The 17,017-nt window shown below is 42.9% G+C and overlaps 1 protein-coding gene and 1 long non-coding RNA gene across 3 annotated transcripts in view; one reads left to right on the top strand and one right to left on the bottom strand.

The window, feature by feature from the left end:
* LOC144826659 (uncharacterized) overlaps positions 1-17,017 on the bottom strand; it is a 134,726-nt gene that overhangs the window by 108,546 nt on the left and 9,163 nt on the right. The gene's annotated exons all lie outside the window — the stretch shown is intronic.
* The window catches only part of CHRNA5 (cholinergic receptor nicotinic alpha 5 subunit), a 245,973-nt gene continuing 234,718 nt past the window's right edge, over positions 5,763-17,017 (top strand). The window contains exon 1 of one of the 2 annotated variants that reach the window (XM_078685218.1): positions 5,763-6,182. In XM_078685218.1, the coding sequence (XP_078541344.1) occupies positions 6,062-6,182 (121 nt within the window). In that variant the 5' untranslated portion in view covers positions 5,763-6,061. The remainder of the gene's footprint in view (positions 6,183-17,017) is intronic. The other variant, XM_078685217.1, reaches the window with a different exon arrangement.

Below are 17,017 nucleotides of genomic sequence, written 5' to 3' on the forward strand. Positions count from 1 at the left end.
TTATAAAGATGGCAAAAGGACACATTTTCCAGCAGTACAACATCCATAAATAAATTTGCACAAACCAAAACACCTTTACTTCCATCCTGTGCTCTTTTAATCTGTACCCAATCAACATCCTTTGCTGGCACTCTGCCCTTTATGAAATAAATCACTGCTATATTTTCCTCCATAACAACAGAAAATGATGGTGCATTCGTGCAAACCCTTTTCACTGTCTCCTCACCTGGCCCTTGAACAACAACTTTAGATTCAAACCACAATTCTGTTTGAAGGACAATGTAACAGAACATTTCCAAATTAATGCACAACTCTTTTAAAATTTCAACAAATCCATCAAGTTGTGGATACCACAGCATTATTTTGTCTCTCAATTGTGGGATTATGTTCAGAAATGCTGCAAGTTCACTTTTATTCTGTGGCATATGCACATACATTTCTCCCACCTTTTCTCTCAATGAGTAAGCAAAAGCTTCTCCCTCATTCTGCTTAATATTTTGCTTAATTATATCTGGTGGCTTCTTTTCCTTATCCAGTTTCCTTGCTAGGTCTGGCGGTTTCTTTTTCTTCTCATGTTTTCTTGCCCACTTCTCTCCTAATTTCTCCAACCCATTGCATTTGAAAATATATTTTATTTCTGCAATGTGCAAATGCATTCCTGAAGAACACATTTTCTCATTTGCTTCCTCATCCATGTGTACCCTAAAACTTTTCTGAAATGGAAAACTTCCTGAAACATCAGTTTCATATTTTTGAGCCAAATCTGTCAGTCCATTATGTGTAATTAATGAACATGTAGCTGTTTCCTTACTCAGGGAAATTAATTCTTTTTCTTGACACTGGTTCACATTTTCATTATTTAAACAGCAGGGACAGTTAATTTCTTCATGTTCACATGTTGAATTTAAAACACTAAGCTGTCTCTCTTTTTCAGGGCCTGTGTTAATATGTTCTCCCATGTTCTCTATCTTTTTAATTACTGCTGCTTCCTCAGAGCAGGTTTGAAAAATCCCATTTTCAAATATATTTATTTTATCCTGGGCTGCAGATGTTGTAAATACCATTTTTCTCTCACCTTTCAGTGCTTGGTGTACTTTCTGTTCAATAATCTGTGTGTTCTGAGTTTCTGAAATAAACCCTGCCATAATCACTCCTTCTGCAGCTCCTTGAACCTTTTCAGTAGGGCCCATATTAATTGGGACAGTCATAATTTTTCTAGGCATTATCTGTGCATCTGCAGTTTGTAATTCTTGAACTGAATCAGTCATATTTGAAACAGTAACACCAGGAGGTATCACTGTCAGTACTGAATCAACAGGTAATGGGTCAATATACAATGTCTGCACAGTTTTCTCAGTCTGTATTTCTCTCTGTTCAACAGAAGCAGTAGCCCCTGTAGTATTTACTGGTGCACTATTTTCAGTATTTTTCATGGGAACCACATAAAGTGGTGGACACTCAGTTAACAATTCATCCATTATTTCATCCCATGAATTATTATTTATTTGAAGGTCTTTATCAGCATTAATTCCCTTCTCCAGTATCTGGTGCTTTAACTTTTTATCCTCACTTGCTTTCTCTCTTGCTGTCTTCTCCCACAGGCTTAAGGCCTCAAATTGTGCAGCTTTAGATTGTGTCTTTATTTCACATAACACTTCCCTTAATTTGTCAATAATTTGCAATTCAAAAGTACCATCTTTTGGAAACCTCAAAGCACCTTCTTTTTCAGTAATCTTGCACCATTGGTGAACCCACATACATGTGTTTTGTCCTAAACTGGTAGACATAAAATGCACAGGTGTTCCTTCAGGAGCATCACCAATAAAAAACGAATTTTTCACTTTACCTCCTAACAGCTTTCTTAAACCTTCAAACATTTTTATTTTTGCAATAGTTCAATGCAATTTATTTTCTCCAAAGCTGTCAGTCTCAATTTTAGTCAGTTTTACTCCTACCACTGACCCTCCACAAAATCTTACTGCAATATTTCTCTTAATCAATAACTCTGTTAGTAACAACATAAATACATTCGCTACTCTGTCTGTTGTGCTAAATAAAGGATAGATTTATATTCACTGCGAGTAACACATTCCGCTTACCCTTCACAAAGTAAGACCTTCTGTTTACTCTTCAAACACTACAGGTAAATCCCTTCCGCTTACCTTTCACTCAAGCTCAGAAGAACCTGCTACTCCTTTGGACTTATCCTTCAGGATATATCTTAGGCCAAAGTTTCACCAGCGAACCCTTTTGCTGTCAATCAAGCTCAGAAGAACCTGCTACTCCTTCGGTGTGACCCTTTCTAGGTGATATCAGACCAAAGTTTCACCAGCGAACTCTTTGCTATCAATCACTCACACAGAAAATAGTCCCTAATTTAACACTGCCAGCCCTACCTAGCCTCTCAGTGTTATTCCAACAGACGAGTAACCTCAGTGCAGTGTGGCTTCCATTTAACACCCGCTATTCCTTCCCGGGATTCCACAGGTGTGGATACCTGCGTGTTCTAAACAACATAGAACAAGATACTAACTTAACATGAAGAGTTAAAACATGTAATCAATAACCAAAAAAGTATGTCCTATGAAATTACCAATATAATCAATAACACCATCAATTCAAAATGAGCCAAATGTAACCAACAATAAAAACTTAATATTTTCAACACTTCAAAAATACATGCAAGCATATTAACAACATTTCACAACCCTATTGATACTCACACCACTTCTTGCATCACCTGCCAGTACTGCTTTGCCAGTCTTCAGGTTCTGAGCATTGGAGTCAGGAATCAGGACTTGGACATTTATCTAACTTGGGCAATTATTTTATTTCCCTTCTTAAGGTCAATGATCCAGTAGTTGAATAGTTGATGGTGAAATCAATAATCACTAATCACCAAACTAATCAATAATGACCATCCTCTGCTTACCAAAAACTGATGGAGCGGTAATTTCTTCTGGTAGTTTTTCAATGCAAAACCCTCATGCTACCTCTAATTTACCGCTCAATAGTTGTTGGGCCCTTTACACCATGTATTACCTTCAGGAGATTTTAAATAATCATGAACAGTAAAAACTGCAATTATTATTCAAGCCAATAACGAGAGTTGTTGAGTATTTTAAAGGGTTTTATTTTCTAGTCAAAAGTTAAGTTTTTCTCTGACCTTTTATTCATTAGTAAAATATCAATTAGGTTACAGAATTTGGAAAACAGGAAAAATATCAATAATACAGAACACATTACAGTCTGCATATAAGCATTACATGTAGTTATGAAAAATGTGGCGCAAAAGTCTTAAAGAGTTTCTAAGAAAAATAGTCTTGCAAGGCTAATCAATAATTAAATAGTTGGCAAAAAACCTCCCATAAAGAGAAATAAATGCATAAGTCAAATAAATCTTTTCAGACCTAATTATTAGTCAAAGCATAAACTTAAAGTTTAGCATCTAATTCTATCCTGATCCACTGTACTCTCTGTCTGTCTGTGTCTAAAGAGGAAAGCAGCCCCTCCTTCACAGGCCTCAAAGGAATGGGGCCTGAAGTGCCAAGATATGACGTGGAAGCATGAAACCTCCCCCTGAATCTCCTCGGAGGCACCTCTGCCCCTTCAGCAATCTCCCGGGACGTTTCTCGTACCTAACCCATAGGATGTCTGGCCTAATCTGTTCCTTCTCTCAAGGGCTCACCCACCCCTAATGAGCCTAGAAGCCAGCTGAGCTGAGATAGCCAGCCCCCATCCAGAGAGGACAGTATTTATACCCTAATTATTGGCAGATTACACAAAGATGTAGCATCTTTCAGGAGAACCTTACGTGATTGGTCAGTCATGATGGCATGAGTTCTCACTCCCCCTGACTCATTCTAAAAACCTGACTTCACCAGTTTTAACAAAAGAAGCGCAAATGACTTAATACATTTTATATGTTTGCAACATTTACTAGGAAAAATGTTTCATTCTAATTCATCCTTCCTTCCACAGCGTAGTCAGATGGACACTTTTAACTAACACTGGTACATTGGCAGAATCACAAGAATGTATAGTTCAAGCTGTCCTTGACTCCTTTAGGAAAGCTGCCACAGTCTGCGCATGCTCCCTTCTCATTAAATTGCAAGCCATAGCCTTGATGGATTCACAGGCAGCCATGTTTTGTGTAGGCCCCAAAAATAAAACCAACCCCCAGATTATATTATTTTCATGTAAATCAGTCCATTATGTTTCCCACGTGCATTATTAATTCACACACATTATAAAAAGAGGTGTTATTAACTGAAAATGTTTATCAAAATATGCAACAAGTCAAAGTCTATTAAGACAGGAATAATAAATCTAGATTACATGGATGAGCTGGGAAGAGAGAAACACATTATATTAATCTTCAAAGGTTAAAAGGCCACTTTTTCTCTACATTGCAAAAAAACATGTTAATTCAGCAAAAGCATTTTCAGGCCTCACTTTCATGTTTTTCATGTGCCATGTTTTTAACCTGCACCAAAATGTGCGTGGCAATTTAAATGCAGCCTGTCTGTAGCACAAAAATAAAACAATGCCTGACTGCAGATGAAATCTGCTCCATCAGGAGCACTGATAATTCAGGGGCCATCGCCACTGCGACTGGGAGAATTTTGGATGTAGGGCATGTGCAAGTACAAGGCCGACTATGAAAATTGTTGAAAACTTTTGATTGTTTTGTTAATATTGTTATTGTTTACATTTAAATATTGTATACTCGGTTTCTCTCTCTGTTTTTATGAAGATAATTACCTGTTGGTTATTATATGTATACTTATGACAAGAATTAATACAGAAATGCAATACAAAAAAAATAGAAAATTGTTGGGAACGACTTCCCAGAATTATGGCGCTGGCCTTCACTAATCAACACCAAGTCAGCATCGGGCGCTAAACGTTACATGTATTTCAATGTTTTAATCGTGTAATCTGTGTAGTAGGAATAGCAGGCCTAGGTGGGTTCTGCTTGCATACTTCTACACGACAGAAGGAGGATTCTAGAAAATATATTCTTGGTGAAATCTGCTTTGTGAAAGATGTATTGAATAGTTTATATATTGTACGATGCCCTTCTTGTGCCTATGTTTGTATTATTGCATTTGGAAGGGTAGAGATAGGCTTGAGTGAGAGTGGTGCAGGACAGCTCTCAGATCTTTTGGAGGTGGTGGGGGCGCGCGGGGGGTGGAAGTGAATATGACGCAGGGACATAACAGTGGGAGGCCTGTGGAGCAACGGACAGCAAAGCAGTAAATATAAATTAGCATTTTAATAGAGCAGGTGTTACTAGAGAATAAATGCATTCGCAACTAGGCATTCATCACACGGCCATTTAGAGGCCTCAGTCACGAATATTTGCGTCTCCATTTTTGTTTCAAATTTATTGATCGAGTTTATCGATCCATATGAATTATTTGCGAACGCTACTTATGGAACTTGTAACGTAAAGGCTACTGACTTATTTGCCTTCTGGCGTTTTATTAAATTTGAAGAAAATGTGTATGATGCGCTATAACAAAACATGTTTTTTTTCTGGCGCTTTAGACTTAATAGACAGCCAGGCGAGCAGACAGGCAGCTTGCAGATAAAACACAAAGCCTGTGATGGAGGCCGTCTGTCTCAAGTTCAGAATGACGGTGGTCGCCTTGCGCGACCTCACAGTTGGTGCCAAAATAAACGGTGTTTTGAAATGTTCCTTCTGGAATTGTATCCGCTGGGCTTCCATAGCAAGGCCAGGCAGCCGCCTCAGTCGGCTCGTGCTCCCTGCTCTGTCTGAGAAGAGTTATGAGCGCGGAGGAGGGTCTGCATTGCTGATGAACATCCCCGCAGCGCTGCTGCTGTCTGAGCCGCCGCTGGCTGCACTAATAACCCGACTCCGGGGCCCGGCGCTTGTTCGAATGCAGAATACCACCTACGCATTCCCAATGGAGCAATATGTGGCGTGGTACTGAAACCAATCTTCGTGTGTCCCCCCTCCCTGGGCTTCTGGTACATGTCAGAGCAGCCAGAGCCCGCGCGCCTCCATCAGAGCTGCTGCCTGCTCCTGTAATGGATGTTTTTACACATCCACTCACGCTTTAAATGCATTTACGGTTTCCAGTGCAAGATGGATAGATGTGAACACTGGTTTATGCTGCTGTGCGTATGTTTGAGCGGACAGGCGAGTGCTTTTGGTAAGTAAATATTCATTTATGATGGACATGTGTCTTGGATACCCAGACACTATGTTTTTCTATTATTTTTTTTGCATGGCAAATAATTGACGTTGGCAGAGCAAAACACGTAGAATTGAAGTAAAACAATATGTTTAATTCATTAATAATATGCACGCTGCATAATACAGTGAGCGTTTAGAAAATATAACAAAAATGCATTGCGTGGTACAACTACATCCTCTTTCTCTGTCTCAGCGCTATCCTATGTGTTTGCCTTGGTATCCAAAGCGCATAAACATTAGCTTCACTGCACACATTGTTCTCCCAGTGCAATAAAATAAAAGGAAGATTCTATAGCAAAACCTGAACTTCGCGAAGATTAAAATTAAATCTTGTGTAATTGAGCAGCAAGTGACTGACCAGTTGTTCCTGTTTTTGGTAATTATACGGCCGGTGCGTTTTGAAACTATATTTAGTATGACAGATTTTCTTATAGTTCTTTGGGAACTTATTTAGGAAAGCCACTGAAAGTACATGCGAGTTCCTAATTTTGCTCACGTCGCAACCAAAAATATATACTTATGCGTGGTTTTATGGGCTCAGTCCTACAAATTAGTCTTCATATTCATGATCATATAGCTAATAAAAGGTGGGCGTGTTTATTTCAAGAGGATTTAAGGCACTATTTTATGAACTTCAGAAAGGAGTTAGTTGTTTTCACGCAGAGTTTTGGAATAACATTGTGCATTAGTCTGTGCTAAATTCAATACCATGGCTCATCAGATTCCTTGGAATTCAGTAACACTCTTAGCAACCTGCATAACAGTATAGCTATTGCTGTTTGTGGTCGGAATTTCATCATCCACTGTCTATGAAGTAAAGCTCCGTTATAGTAACTTAGCGTCCAATTTTCAGCCTTAAGAATTTTTGGGGCCCCAGGCAAAATGTATTTTCATATCTTACGTCCACCTGTTCGGAGCTATTCTGAATTTTATTGCCAATTGAATTATTTTCTGCCAATTCAATCCAAGCATCAAGTATATACGCGGGATGGAGGTAGGGGATATCTGTGACAGTTTGGATGCCTAGACTCTAGTTTTTTGGATGAACGTTTGTTACGCAACGTTTCCCTTGCCGATACAGAACACGAAACTAACTATGTTATGTCGGGGGCTTATCAGGGTTCTCCCCAACTATACTAGCTGATAACAATTGGTGACGGAAGGACAAAATTTGGCTTCCCCAGGAAACTGTTCTTGTTGGTTGATGGACCATCCTGCACTCTATTTTTGGATACAAATGATTCAAATTATGGAAAGTTGGAAGTTGTACTAAAATTAACGATACATTTGGAAATTATCTATTACTGATAGAGCTCCCATTGGTTTTTTGACCATTTGGAACCTGATCCCCAATATTATGGATACAACTTTTAGGACAACTGGATATTTCTTGTGATATTCAAATATCCAACCTGACTGTTATTGAATTTTATCGATACATCTAATTTTACACTCATAGCTCTACAAGATCAGGACTACTTGACCAAACTATTAGATCTGGTGCTGGGTACATTACTACAGGAACCTGCTATGACTATTGAAGATGGGCTACAACTAAAGAAGATTTTTTGTTTTGGACTATTTGCACAAATTCAGGATTGACTGGGCTTTTCCCAGGACCAATCCAATTGGTGTATCCGACCAGGACTTCATCGTGGTCACCGTGAAATTGCACCTTCGTCCTGATCTACCATAACCATTGACCTGCCTTGGGCACTTTATTTTTCTTGGTGCTTTTTCATTTTAATACTTTTAAAGGCTGCATTGAGCCGAACTGTGTTCTTTTTTACCTGCGATTCGAGGTGTGCAAGTGGTGGGGAGAGGACCTGAGGACGAAGGTGGCCAGTTCCCCAAAACGACGAGCACCACAACGCCAACACCCGGGCTTGGACTACAGCCCCCAGGGTGCCTTGCACCTGGTGCGAGTTAGGTAAACGCGCAGACAACTCGCTCAAAAGCGCTGTTTCCTTTCCTGTGCCTTCGGAGGCTGCATTGAGCCGAACTGTGTTCTTTTTTTACCTGCGAGTCGAGGAGTGCAAGTGGTGGGGAGAGGACATGAGGACGCAGGTGGCCAGTTCCCCAAAACCACGAGCACCGCAACGCCAATACCCGGGCTTGGACTACAGCCCCCAGGGTGCATCGCCGCCTCAGCACCTGGTGCGAGTTAGGGAGACGCGCTGACAACTCGCTCAAAAGCACTGTTTCCTTTCCTGTGCCTTGGGAGGCTGCATTGAGCCGAACTGTGTTATCTTTTACCTGCGAGTCGAGGAGTGCAAGTGGTGGGGAGAGGACGTGAGGATGAAGGTGGCCAGTTCCCCAAAACGACGAGCACCGTAACGCCACCACCTGGGCTTGGACTGCAGCCCCCAGGGTGCATCGCCGCCTCAGCACCTGGTGCGAGTTAGGGAGACGCGCTGAGAAATCGCTCAAAAGCCACTTCACTCCTTCCGCGGCGCGGGACGGAGCCGGGACGAAGCCCGGGAAAAAGGGCGGGCCTGTCTGTGCCTGTCCGTGGCTGTGAGTGACTGGACAGGGCAACCCCCCCAAAGACACGGGTACTTTCACTGTATTTGCATTTGCATTGGTAGTAGAGTATAATTGGGCGATTGCCCATTTAATCGATCTGTGAAGATTAGAACAACAACCAACCACTGCACATGAATCTGGTCTGCAACTACGGCTCGGTCGTGTTCAACGCCTTACCACCACCCCCGTGCCCCGTAAGGAGAATGGTTAATACTGTGTGTACTAGGTATTCTAAAATTGGCAAAACTACCCCCCCTCGCCCTCGCCCCCAGGCAAAGCTAAAGGGCATTTCTTCCCCTTTGCCCATCCAACCTAGCGCAATAGACAAGATGTTGCAAAAAGCTATTGGTGCGGTGTCATGTGAAATTGAGCGTGCCGAAAGGCGCTTATCACTCACCCCGCAAATTAACTCCTTTCCTACCCTCCAAGAGATAGAGGTCCACACCACAATCAACTCCCCTAGTGACTCCCCAATTTTGCAGGTAGAGGAAATCCCCTGTGGACAGCAGCCAAATATAGATGTTTTGCACTCAACCTCAGTCAAAGGGAAGACATCTACCAAGGTTATAAGGGGGGCTTCACTGAGGAAAACCAAACGCAAGGGGGCCAAGTTAGGTAAAAACCAGCTGGTACAGAGTAATGACAACAGTTGGGAAACAGGGGAAGATATAGAGAGGGTACCACGACAGGAGGCACCCCCCAGACGGGCGTCCCAACTAATTTGAGATATGCCATCTTATTTTGACCAACTCCTCAACTCACAGATGAAAACTATCCTGAGTCGGTTAGATAAAGTAGTCACCCTTTTGAAAACGAGGGGGGATTAAGGATAGCACCCTGCACCCCCCGTCAACCGTAAAAAAACAGGGAACTGAGATTACACTCGCGAATCAGCCCCAAATCCAAATCAACCCGCTACCTGCTGTCCAACCAGTCTCGTTGACCGGACCAGCTCTGCCTCCAAATCCCCAGTGTGACCAAATAATTAGTGTTCCCCCTAGAATCCTCTCTAGCTCAGTGGAGGTGAACACTGCGCCGACAACTACCACCCCGAGGGACTAAACCCCATGCAGCCCCTCTCAGAGCTCCAGTCTATGGGCCCTTAAAGAGGGATTGCCCCAAAGGAGAGCAACTGTAAATTACCCTGTATCAACTTGCCTCCGGAGGCATCCCCCTATGCTGTCATACTAGTAGGGGTACCCGAGTTGAAGCCGGACCGTACTGAATCTTTTGTGGAATTAAAAAATAAAGTTACTTTCTGGTTGTACAGGAATAGACCACTCCAGGGGAACGACCAGGGGGAAATTTTGTTTTTGCGAAGGGTCAGTTGGCTTGGGAATAGGCACAAGGATATCCCAGGGGAATGCGTGGTCATAAACTTCAGGGACAGTAGACTGGTCGAACACATACTTAGGTGGGGCCCTACTAACCAATCGAGCCCCATCAAGGTACTACCCTTGGGTTATTTCTATCCGAAGGGCAAATTAACCTACAGTGGAGACTTTGGTCCTCAGAGGTAGAATGTTGGCTCATTTGGTGGGCCAGGTCCTTGTCTTACAACTCCAGCCCATTGCTTCTACAACCATGAGAAAATCCTCCTGAGGAATAGGTTCGACCTCCCATCGGCGTTAGACGAGCTAGACTGACTAGAGATCAACCAACCTCCTTGCTTGAGGCCCCCACATGAGGAGGCCTGTCCCATTAATGATCCCTGGCCCACGCTCTCTCCCTTGTATCCAGCCCCCAGTGTGCACATTGGTAGCGAAGAAGACTCCACAGGGAACAGTACGCTGTGTAGGGGGAGGACCCCCTGGCTCGTCTAAGCCTAAATGAAGAGGTTTTAACCAGGGAACCCACCTCCTTGCACCCCCTTGCTCAAGGGGAGGGTTGTTCATCTTCACCGCCCATAGCCCCACCAAACCAGCACATTCTTACCATGGCCTCCTGGAATATTGCAGGTGTCTCCTCAAGATTTGGCTCTGCAGACTGGGCAGAAGTTATTGTGACCTGTGACACCTGGATTTTTCAAGAGACCTGGACATTAGCGCCTATTTTTTTCCCCAGGGTTTCTTAATTACTCAAAGCAAGCAATCCCTGGAATCAAGGGCAGGCCTTCAGGAGGCTTGTCTGTTTGGGTCAGACAGGACAAGGGCTGGACTGTCCAGGAAGTTACCCTTGAGAGCCCAGACATTTTGGTCTTAAAGCTGAGAAGGAAGGGAATGTTAGATCTCCTCCTGATCAATGTCTATGCTAGAGGGGTTCCGGGCGGCAAAATTTCACCAGCAATGATAGACTTAGAATTTTTTTTAGGAACACTGGGCACCTCAAGCAATGTCATCATAGCAGGAGACTTCAATTGCACTTTCGAGCCTCTAGACAGCGATGATGCTGATTTAGGTTGGGAGGAGGGCTCTAAGTGGGATATCCCCCAGCTTTCAATTCCGCCAATTAAGAAATGGACGGATACAGCTTTACATCTCAAGGGTCTTTGCTTAGCTAAAAGCCTCAGGGCCGGAAACGGGAGGGCTTCTTCAGACAGGATGGCTAGAAATACGTTTAGTTCAGGCCCTAGAAGCAGTCATATTGATTACATAATTCTAAGTATGCCCCTTTGGCCTACTCTGATAGACCTGAAGGTCCTTACAAGATGCAAAAGCGACCACGACCCCTTAGTCCTGAAGCTCCAACTCCGGCCCACGACCACAACCTCCCACTGCCTCACTAAAACTAGTACAGGGGAACTCGTTCTCTCTAACAACATGAGAAGAGTTTGATGGCAGTACATCAACAAGGGAGAGACCAGTAACCTATTGAAATCACTGGTTGGTGATGCTCTGTCCTCTCTCCATGCCTGTGATTCCCAAGACCACATTAATAGTGTGATCACAGGGCTACACAAAACTTTTTTGGAGGATTTAAAACCATATTTCACAAAATCTCGAACACAGAGCAAAGGATCCCAACCCCGAAGAACTTCCTGGTACAACGGCACCTGTAAGAAGGCTTACAAGATCCTGGCCAGAGCCATTAAGTCACGCGACGGACCAGCCATCAGACTGGCCCGCTGCCGATATAGAGAGCACCAACAGCTAGCTCGAGCTGCTTGGGAGGACCAATACAGGCTGGACCTTCTGGAAGCTAGTAAAGCCAGGGACAAGATGAAATTCTGGCATACTCTAAAATGGGGCAAGGGTAACATTCCTGCTGCCCCTGAGAATAATGTTTCCCCAGAGGTGTGGGTCTCCTACTTCGAAACGCAATTTAGAGGTCCCCCTAGTGATTCTACTGTTCTAACAGAACTGACCGTAGAGCCTAGGGTTTCATTCACAAAAATTGAAGTTCTAAATGTCTTGAAACGCATCCCCCGTGGGAACGCTCTGGGTCCAGACTGTGTCCCGGCAGACCTTTTTACTTCGGATCCTGAAACTTGGGCTTCTTACATATTGTTTTTGGCCAATGCTGTGTCTAGTGGAGCACCCCCCAAAAAACATGGGCGGGAGCGCAGATAATCCCAATATTCAAAAAAGGGGATTGCTCCCTCCCCAACAACTATAGGCCCATTAGCCTGATTGACAGTATCCAGAAAGTGGTGGCAAGACTTGTCCTGGGCAGACTTCAATCGGCCTGCAGACCGGTTTGCGCTCCCACACTGGTACAGTCGACCAGGCCATCAGGTTTGCGGCTATCCATTGGAAGGTTGTAACCCTGGGAGGAGGGTTGCTCTATGCTGCCTTCATCGACCTAAAAACATGCTTTGACCTGGTCCCCCGAGCTAAACTGTGGCAGGCTCTTCATTTGCTGGGACTCTCACCAGCATTATTGATCATCATTGTTAGGCTCCACCATGCCAACTACGCCCAGGTACGATGGGGATATCAGGGCAATGTGACGAGTAAGTTCAAGGTTGGAACAGGAGTCAGGCAGGGGTGTGTCCTGGCCCCCACTCTATTCTCTCTGTTTATCAACATAGTAACTCAGTATTTTGATAAGCAACCCACAGATGCGCCAAGAATTGCGGGGCTGCACATCACCCTCTTGATGTTTGCAGACGACACTCTGTTGTTGTCGAGAACTCAAAGGGGACTGCAAGACACCCTAAATTGCTTTGAGGCTTTTTGTCGAGACCAGGATTTGGTTATTAACGTATCTAAAACCAAATTCATGGTCTTTAACAAGAGCAAAGCCGTTAGGTGGAGGGTTAGTCTTGACCAAGCCCCCCTAGAGCAAATAGATACATTTTCATATCTTGGCTTAACAATAGGGAAGAATCTTTCTTGGAAACCCCATATTGACATAATGAATTTGAAGCACTCACAATTGGCGGGTGTCCTGCTTAGAGAGCACAAGCAATCTAAATCCAACCCTATTGCACCCGCATTACAAATTTATAACAACAGGGTGGGTGCTTCAATCCTCTATGGGGCAGAACTATGGGGCTTCAGTGACTTATCACCCTTAGCTGTGGCGCACAACAACTGTCTCCGAGCACTCCTGGGGCTCCCCAAATCTACTCCCCTGATCCCCTTGTACCTCGACACAGGCAGTAGGAATATTAGGGACTAGACTCGATTTCGCCCTATAGCCTACTGGCGCTGACTCTGGACGACTCCAGAGTTGACACATTATGCACAGGCCCTGAGTGAAGTCAAGTCCATGACCACTTCTCATATATATGTAATGGATTTCCATACTCTGGGCATTATTTCTCATTGTGAGGGAGACCTAATGAGACTAAACTCATGTCCAAGTTTAATGAAATATGTTACACAAATTACGATCAGAAAGTGCACTATACAATTTCTTAAGTAATAAGTGTCGATCCTAATGTATTTATACTGATATGAATGTAATGAAATAACAAGAATTAACCCTGCTTTATTCACACTCAACACACTATGAAATGAGCTTTAAAAAACAACAAAAAAGTGTATGTGCATAGTCTGTTGTCCATGTCCACTGCTAGTGGAAACCATGTGACAGGAAATGTAAAGGTTTTAAACTCTGCTGTATAGACGCTTTCTTATGTGATCAAGGTCACGGCAGTGACCGAAACGCGTCAAAACATGCTGGAGCGGTTAAATTAAACAGAAGTTTGGCACGAAAAGAGAAGACCGTACCCTTTCTTTCCGTATATATATATATATATATATATATAGGTGCTTGCCACTAGTTAGTTGTAGTTACGTCCGCTGTACCATAGGAAAAGCTTTTTTGTGTTGCTAATAACTTTAGGACAGTTTAATGAATCTCCAATAAATCCCGGAAAAATGTGCTACTTTTTGACTAGATTATGCATGGAAAGTTTCGGGTGATCCGTCAAGCAGGGGCATTTTTATTAGACTTTTTTACAAAAGGCTACAACAAAAACTGCTGAACGTAACTCCACCAAATTTGAAGCTAGATCTTGGTCCACAAATTGTACTTTTTGTGACTTGGTGTAAATCCGTTCAGTCTTTTTTGAGATATTAAGGGTTAAGAATAATTGTATGTCTGGACGGTGGGGGTGGGTGGGGAGGGGAGGAGCACCAATTTCAAAAATAGAGTGTTATGATTGTCCTAGGTAGTTTTTTTTCCCATGGGCCATCTCGCTCCCGCGGGAATCAGACTCCTGCAGGAGCAAGCACTCTGATTGGCTTCCAGCAACATGAGAAACATGTTGCTGGCAGCCATTACAGGACCCGGGGACTTAGTACGCTGTCCTGAACATATTTAACAAGCATTTGCAATGCAATAGGTCTCGCATTACTGATAGCTTGAGGTATTGGCATTGTAAAGGATAAAGCAACGCCAATAGCTCATACTTTCAGTAATGCAAGACCTAGTGCATTACAATTACTTGCTTAGTGAACCAGGAACCAGCATTGTATGTCTCAGTTAAGTACCACAAGCTGCTCCACGAGGTCCCTAGTGAGCAAGGCACCAGCACTGCGTGTCTCTGTGCAGTACCGCAAGCTACTCCTAGAGGTACCTAGTGAGCAAGTGAGCAAGGCACTAGCACTGCATGTCTCATTGCAGTATCACAGACTGCTCCTAAAGGTCCCTAGTGAGCAAGGCACCAGCACTGCATGTCTAGGTGCATTACCGCAAGTTGCTCCTAAAGTTCCCTAGTAATCATGGCACCAGCACTGCATGTCTAGGTGCAGTACTGCAAGCTGCTCCTAGAGTTCCCTAGTGAGCAAGGCACCAGCACTGCCTGTCTCGGTGCAGTACCGCAAGCTGCTTCTAGAGGTCCCTAGTGAGCACGACACCATAACTGCATGTCTAGGTGCAGTACCGCAAATTGCTCTTAGAGGTCCGTAGTGAGCAAAGCACCAGTACCAGACCTCTTTTGGTCACATATGGTATTGCACCCTTCAGAAGATATGGTAAATCCACCCTGCCCACATGCAAGACAGTACTACTAGTACATTCAAATAGCTATGTCCATATATACAAATAGTAGCTTTGAAATGTCACAAAATAATTATTATATTAATTTCGGTTTAGGTTGTACTCTGATGAAGGGAAATTTATAGACTGTCATATAAATATGAGATGTTCTAGTGAGCGAAGTAACCACTGCCAGCCTAGCTTAGGACCAAGTGTGTGTCTTGCCTGAAGCATTTTAAGAAAATAGAGCCTTGAGGCTGTAATTAAATTCTAGGAAGTAACAACACATGTAAAAGGGGGAGTCCTCATGGGAGGTTACAAGAAGAGACAAGGTGGTACTGAGGAGGGACTATTAAACCTATTGACCAGTGAAAAGCCACCATTTACAAAGGACAGGGACAGGAGCCAATTAAAAAGATGGGCGGAAAGTGGGCAGGGCTTTATGCCCATATCCTGAATACAGCATGTCTCGAAGATACAGCGCAAGTGCTGCCTACGCGAGACCTAAAAAACCTATATAAGAGGACAGGGTAGAGATACCTTGACCACTTAGGCCCCATCGGCAGACCCAGAAGGACTGGGGCTAAAACAAAGAAAATGTATAACAACTGTTGCGATTCTGTGGGACTCCTGCAAGATCATAAAAACAAAATGTAAGCTTTTGGGCTAAGCATACATGTAACATATTTATTCCATCAAAACTTGTGGCTTTTCTGATGAAGGCGTTTGGATTGCCGAAACACGCATAGACTTGATTTCGTGAAGAAAATATCAACATACTAAGCCACTACCTTTGCTTCATAGTGAATGCTCATATGCAACCTAATGAGATGATTTGTTTGCAAATAGTCACTGAATATTTACAGTCTAGTTTAGTCTTGATCAAGAAATGTAGGATATATCAATATTGGTTATTATTGTCTATATATGTTTATACATGTAGTGTGATTGTTTGCCTGACTGAACGTGTGATTGCTTTGTTGCATCATGATTTTAAATGACCGGAAATTCTGATGGGACTATGAATACCTGTACACTACTGTTTTAGATTTGTAATTATTGTCCAGACAGTTGCTGGTATAACAATAAAGTATGTCTATATGTCTATTTTCATATTCATGTTTGCTTGCCCCAGATATATGTATTGTGAATTTTAATTCGTTGTTAGTTGCCAGGGGATAATTTTGTATACAGTGCCTGGGAGAAGGGGTCACCAGGACTTAAAAAAGCTCAGGGAGGGGGCATGAAACCCCCTCCCCTTTAATAAAAAAAAACGGCCTTGGGGAATGGGGTCCCTAGGGCCTACTAAGGCGTGGGGGGGGGGGCATGTGGACACCTTTGTATCCAAATTAATTGAGCTCAATTAAACAATTTATGTGATACGTGCTGCATAGGTTAGCACGATGTCCCTTTCGTGCTTGTACAATACTAACAAGAACCAAGCGAAAACCGCTTGACCTGACGCGCACTGTTGCACTTCCAACTGGAATGTTGCTATTTCTATAATAAACTTATGATACACATTCAGTAAACAACGTAATTTTTTAGTGATCAGAGACCATCATAGTGTTATGACTTTCATAATTATTTACTTAACGTTTCCAAAAATTAAACATTTAGTAACCAATTGTAAATATCATTGAGTTACACGTTGAACATTTCATAATCATGACATACACCTTAAGAACATATTTTCAATGCCCGCCCTATGCATTTCGGGCCCCTTGGCCCTTCTTCAGGGGCTGTATCTAGAAAAAAATCAAAATTAAATTTTGTTGTAGATTGCGGTCCTTCATTCGTGCAGAGTATACAGTCTGTCAAAGTTAAACATAATCAATCTGTGCACAACTACTTATATACATATGGTGATACAAAGACTGAGAGAATCATAGAAAC

Source organism: Lissotriton helveticus, chromosome 3_2 (assembly GCF_964261635.1).
Source record: "Lissotriton helveticus chromosome 3_2, aLisHel1.1, whole genome shotgun sequence".
Lineage (NCBI taxonomy): Eukaryota > Metazoa > Chordata > Amphibia > Caudata > Salamandridae > Lissotriton > Lissotriton helveticus.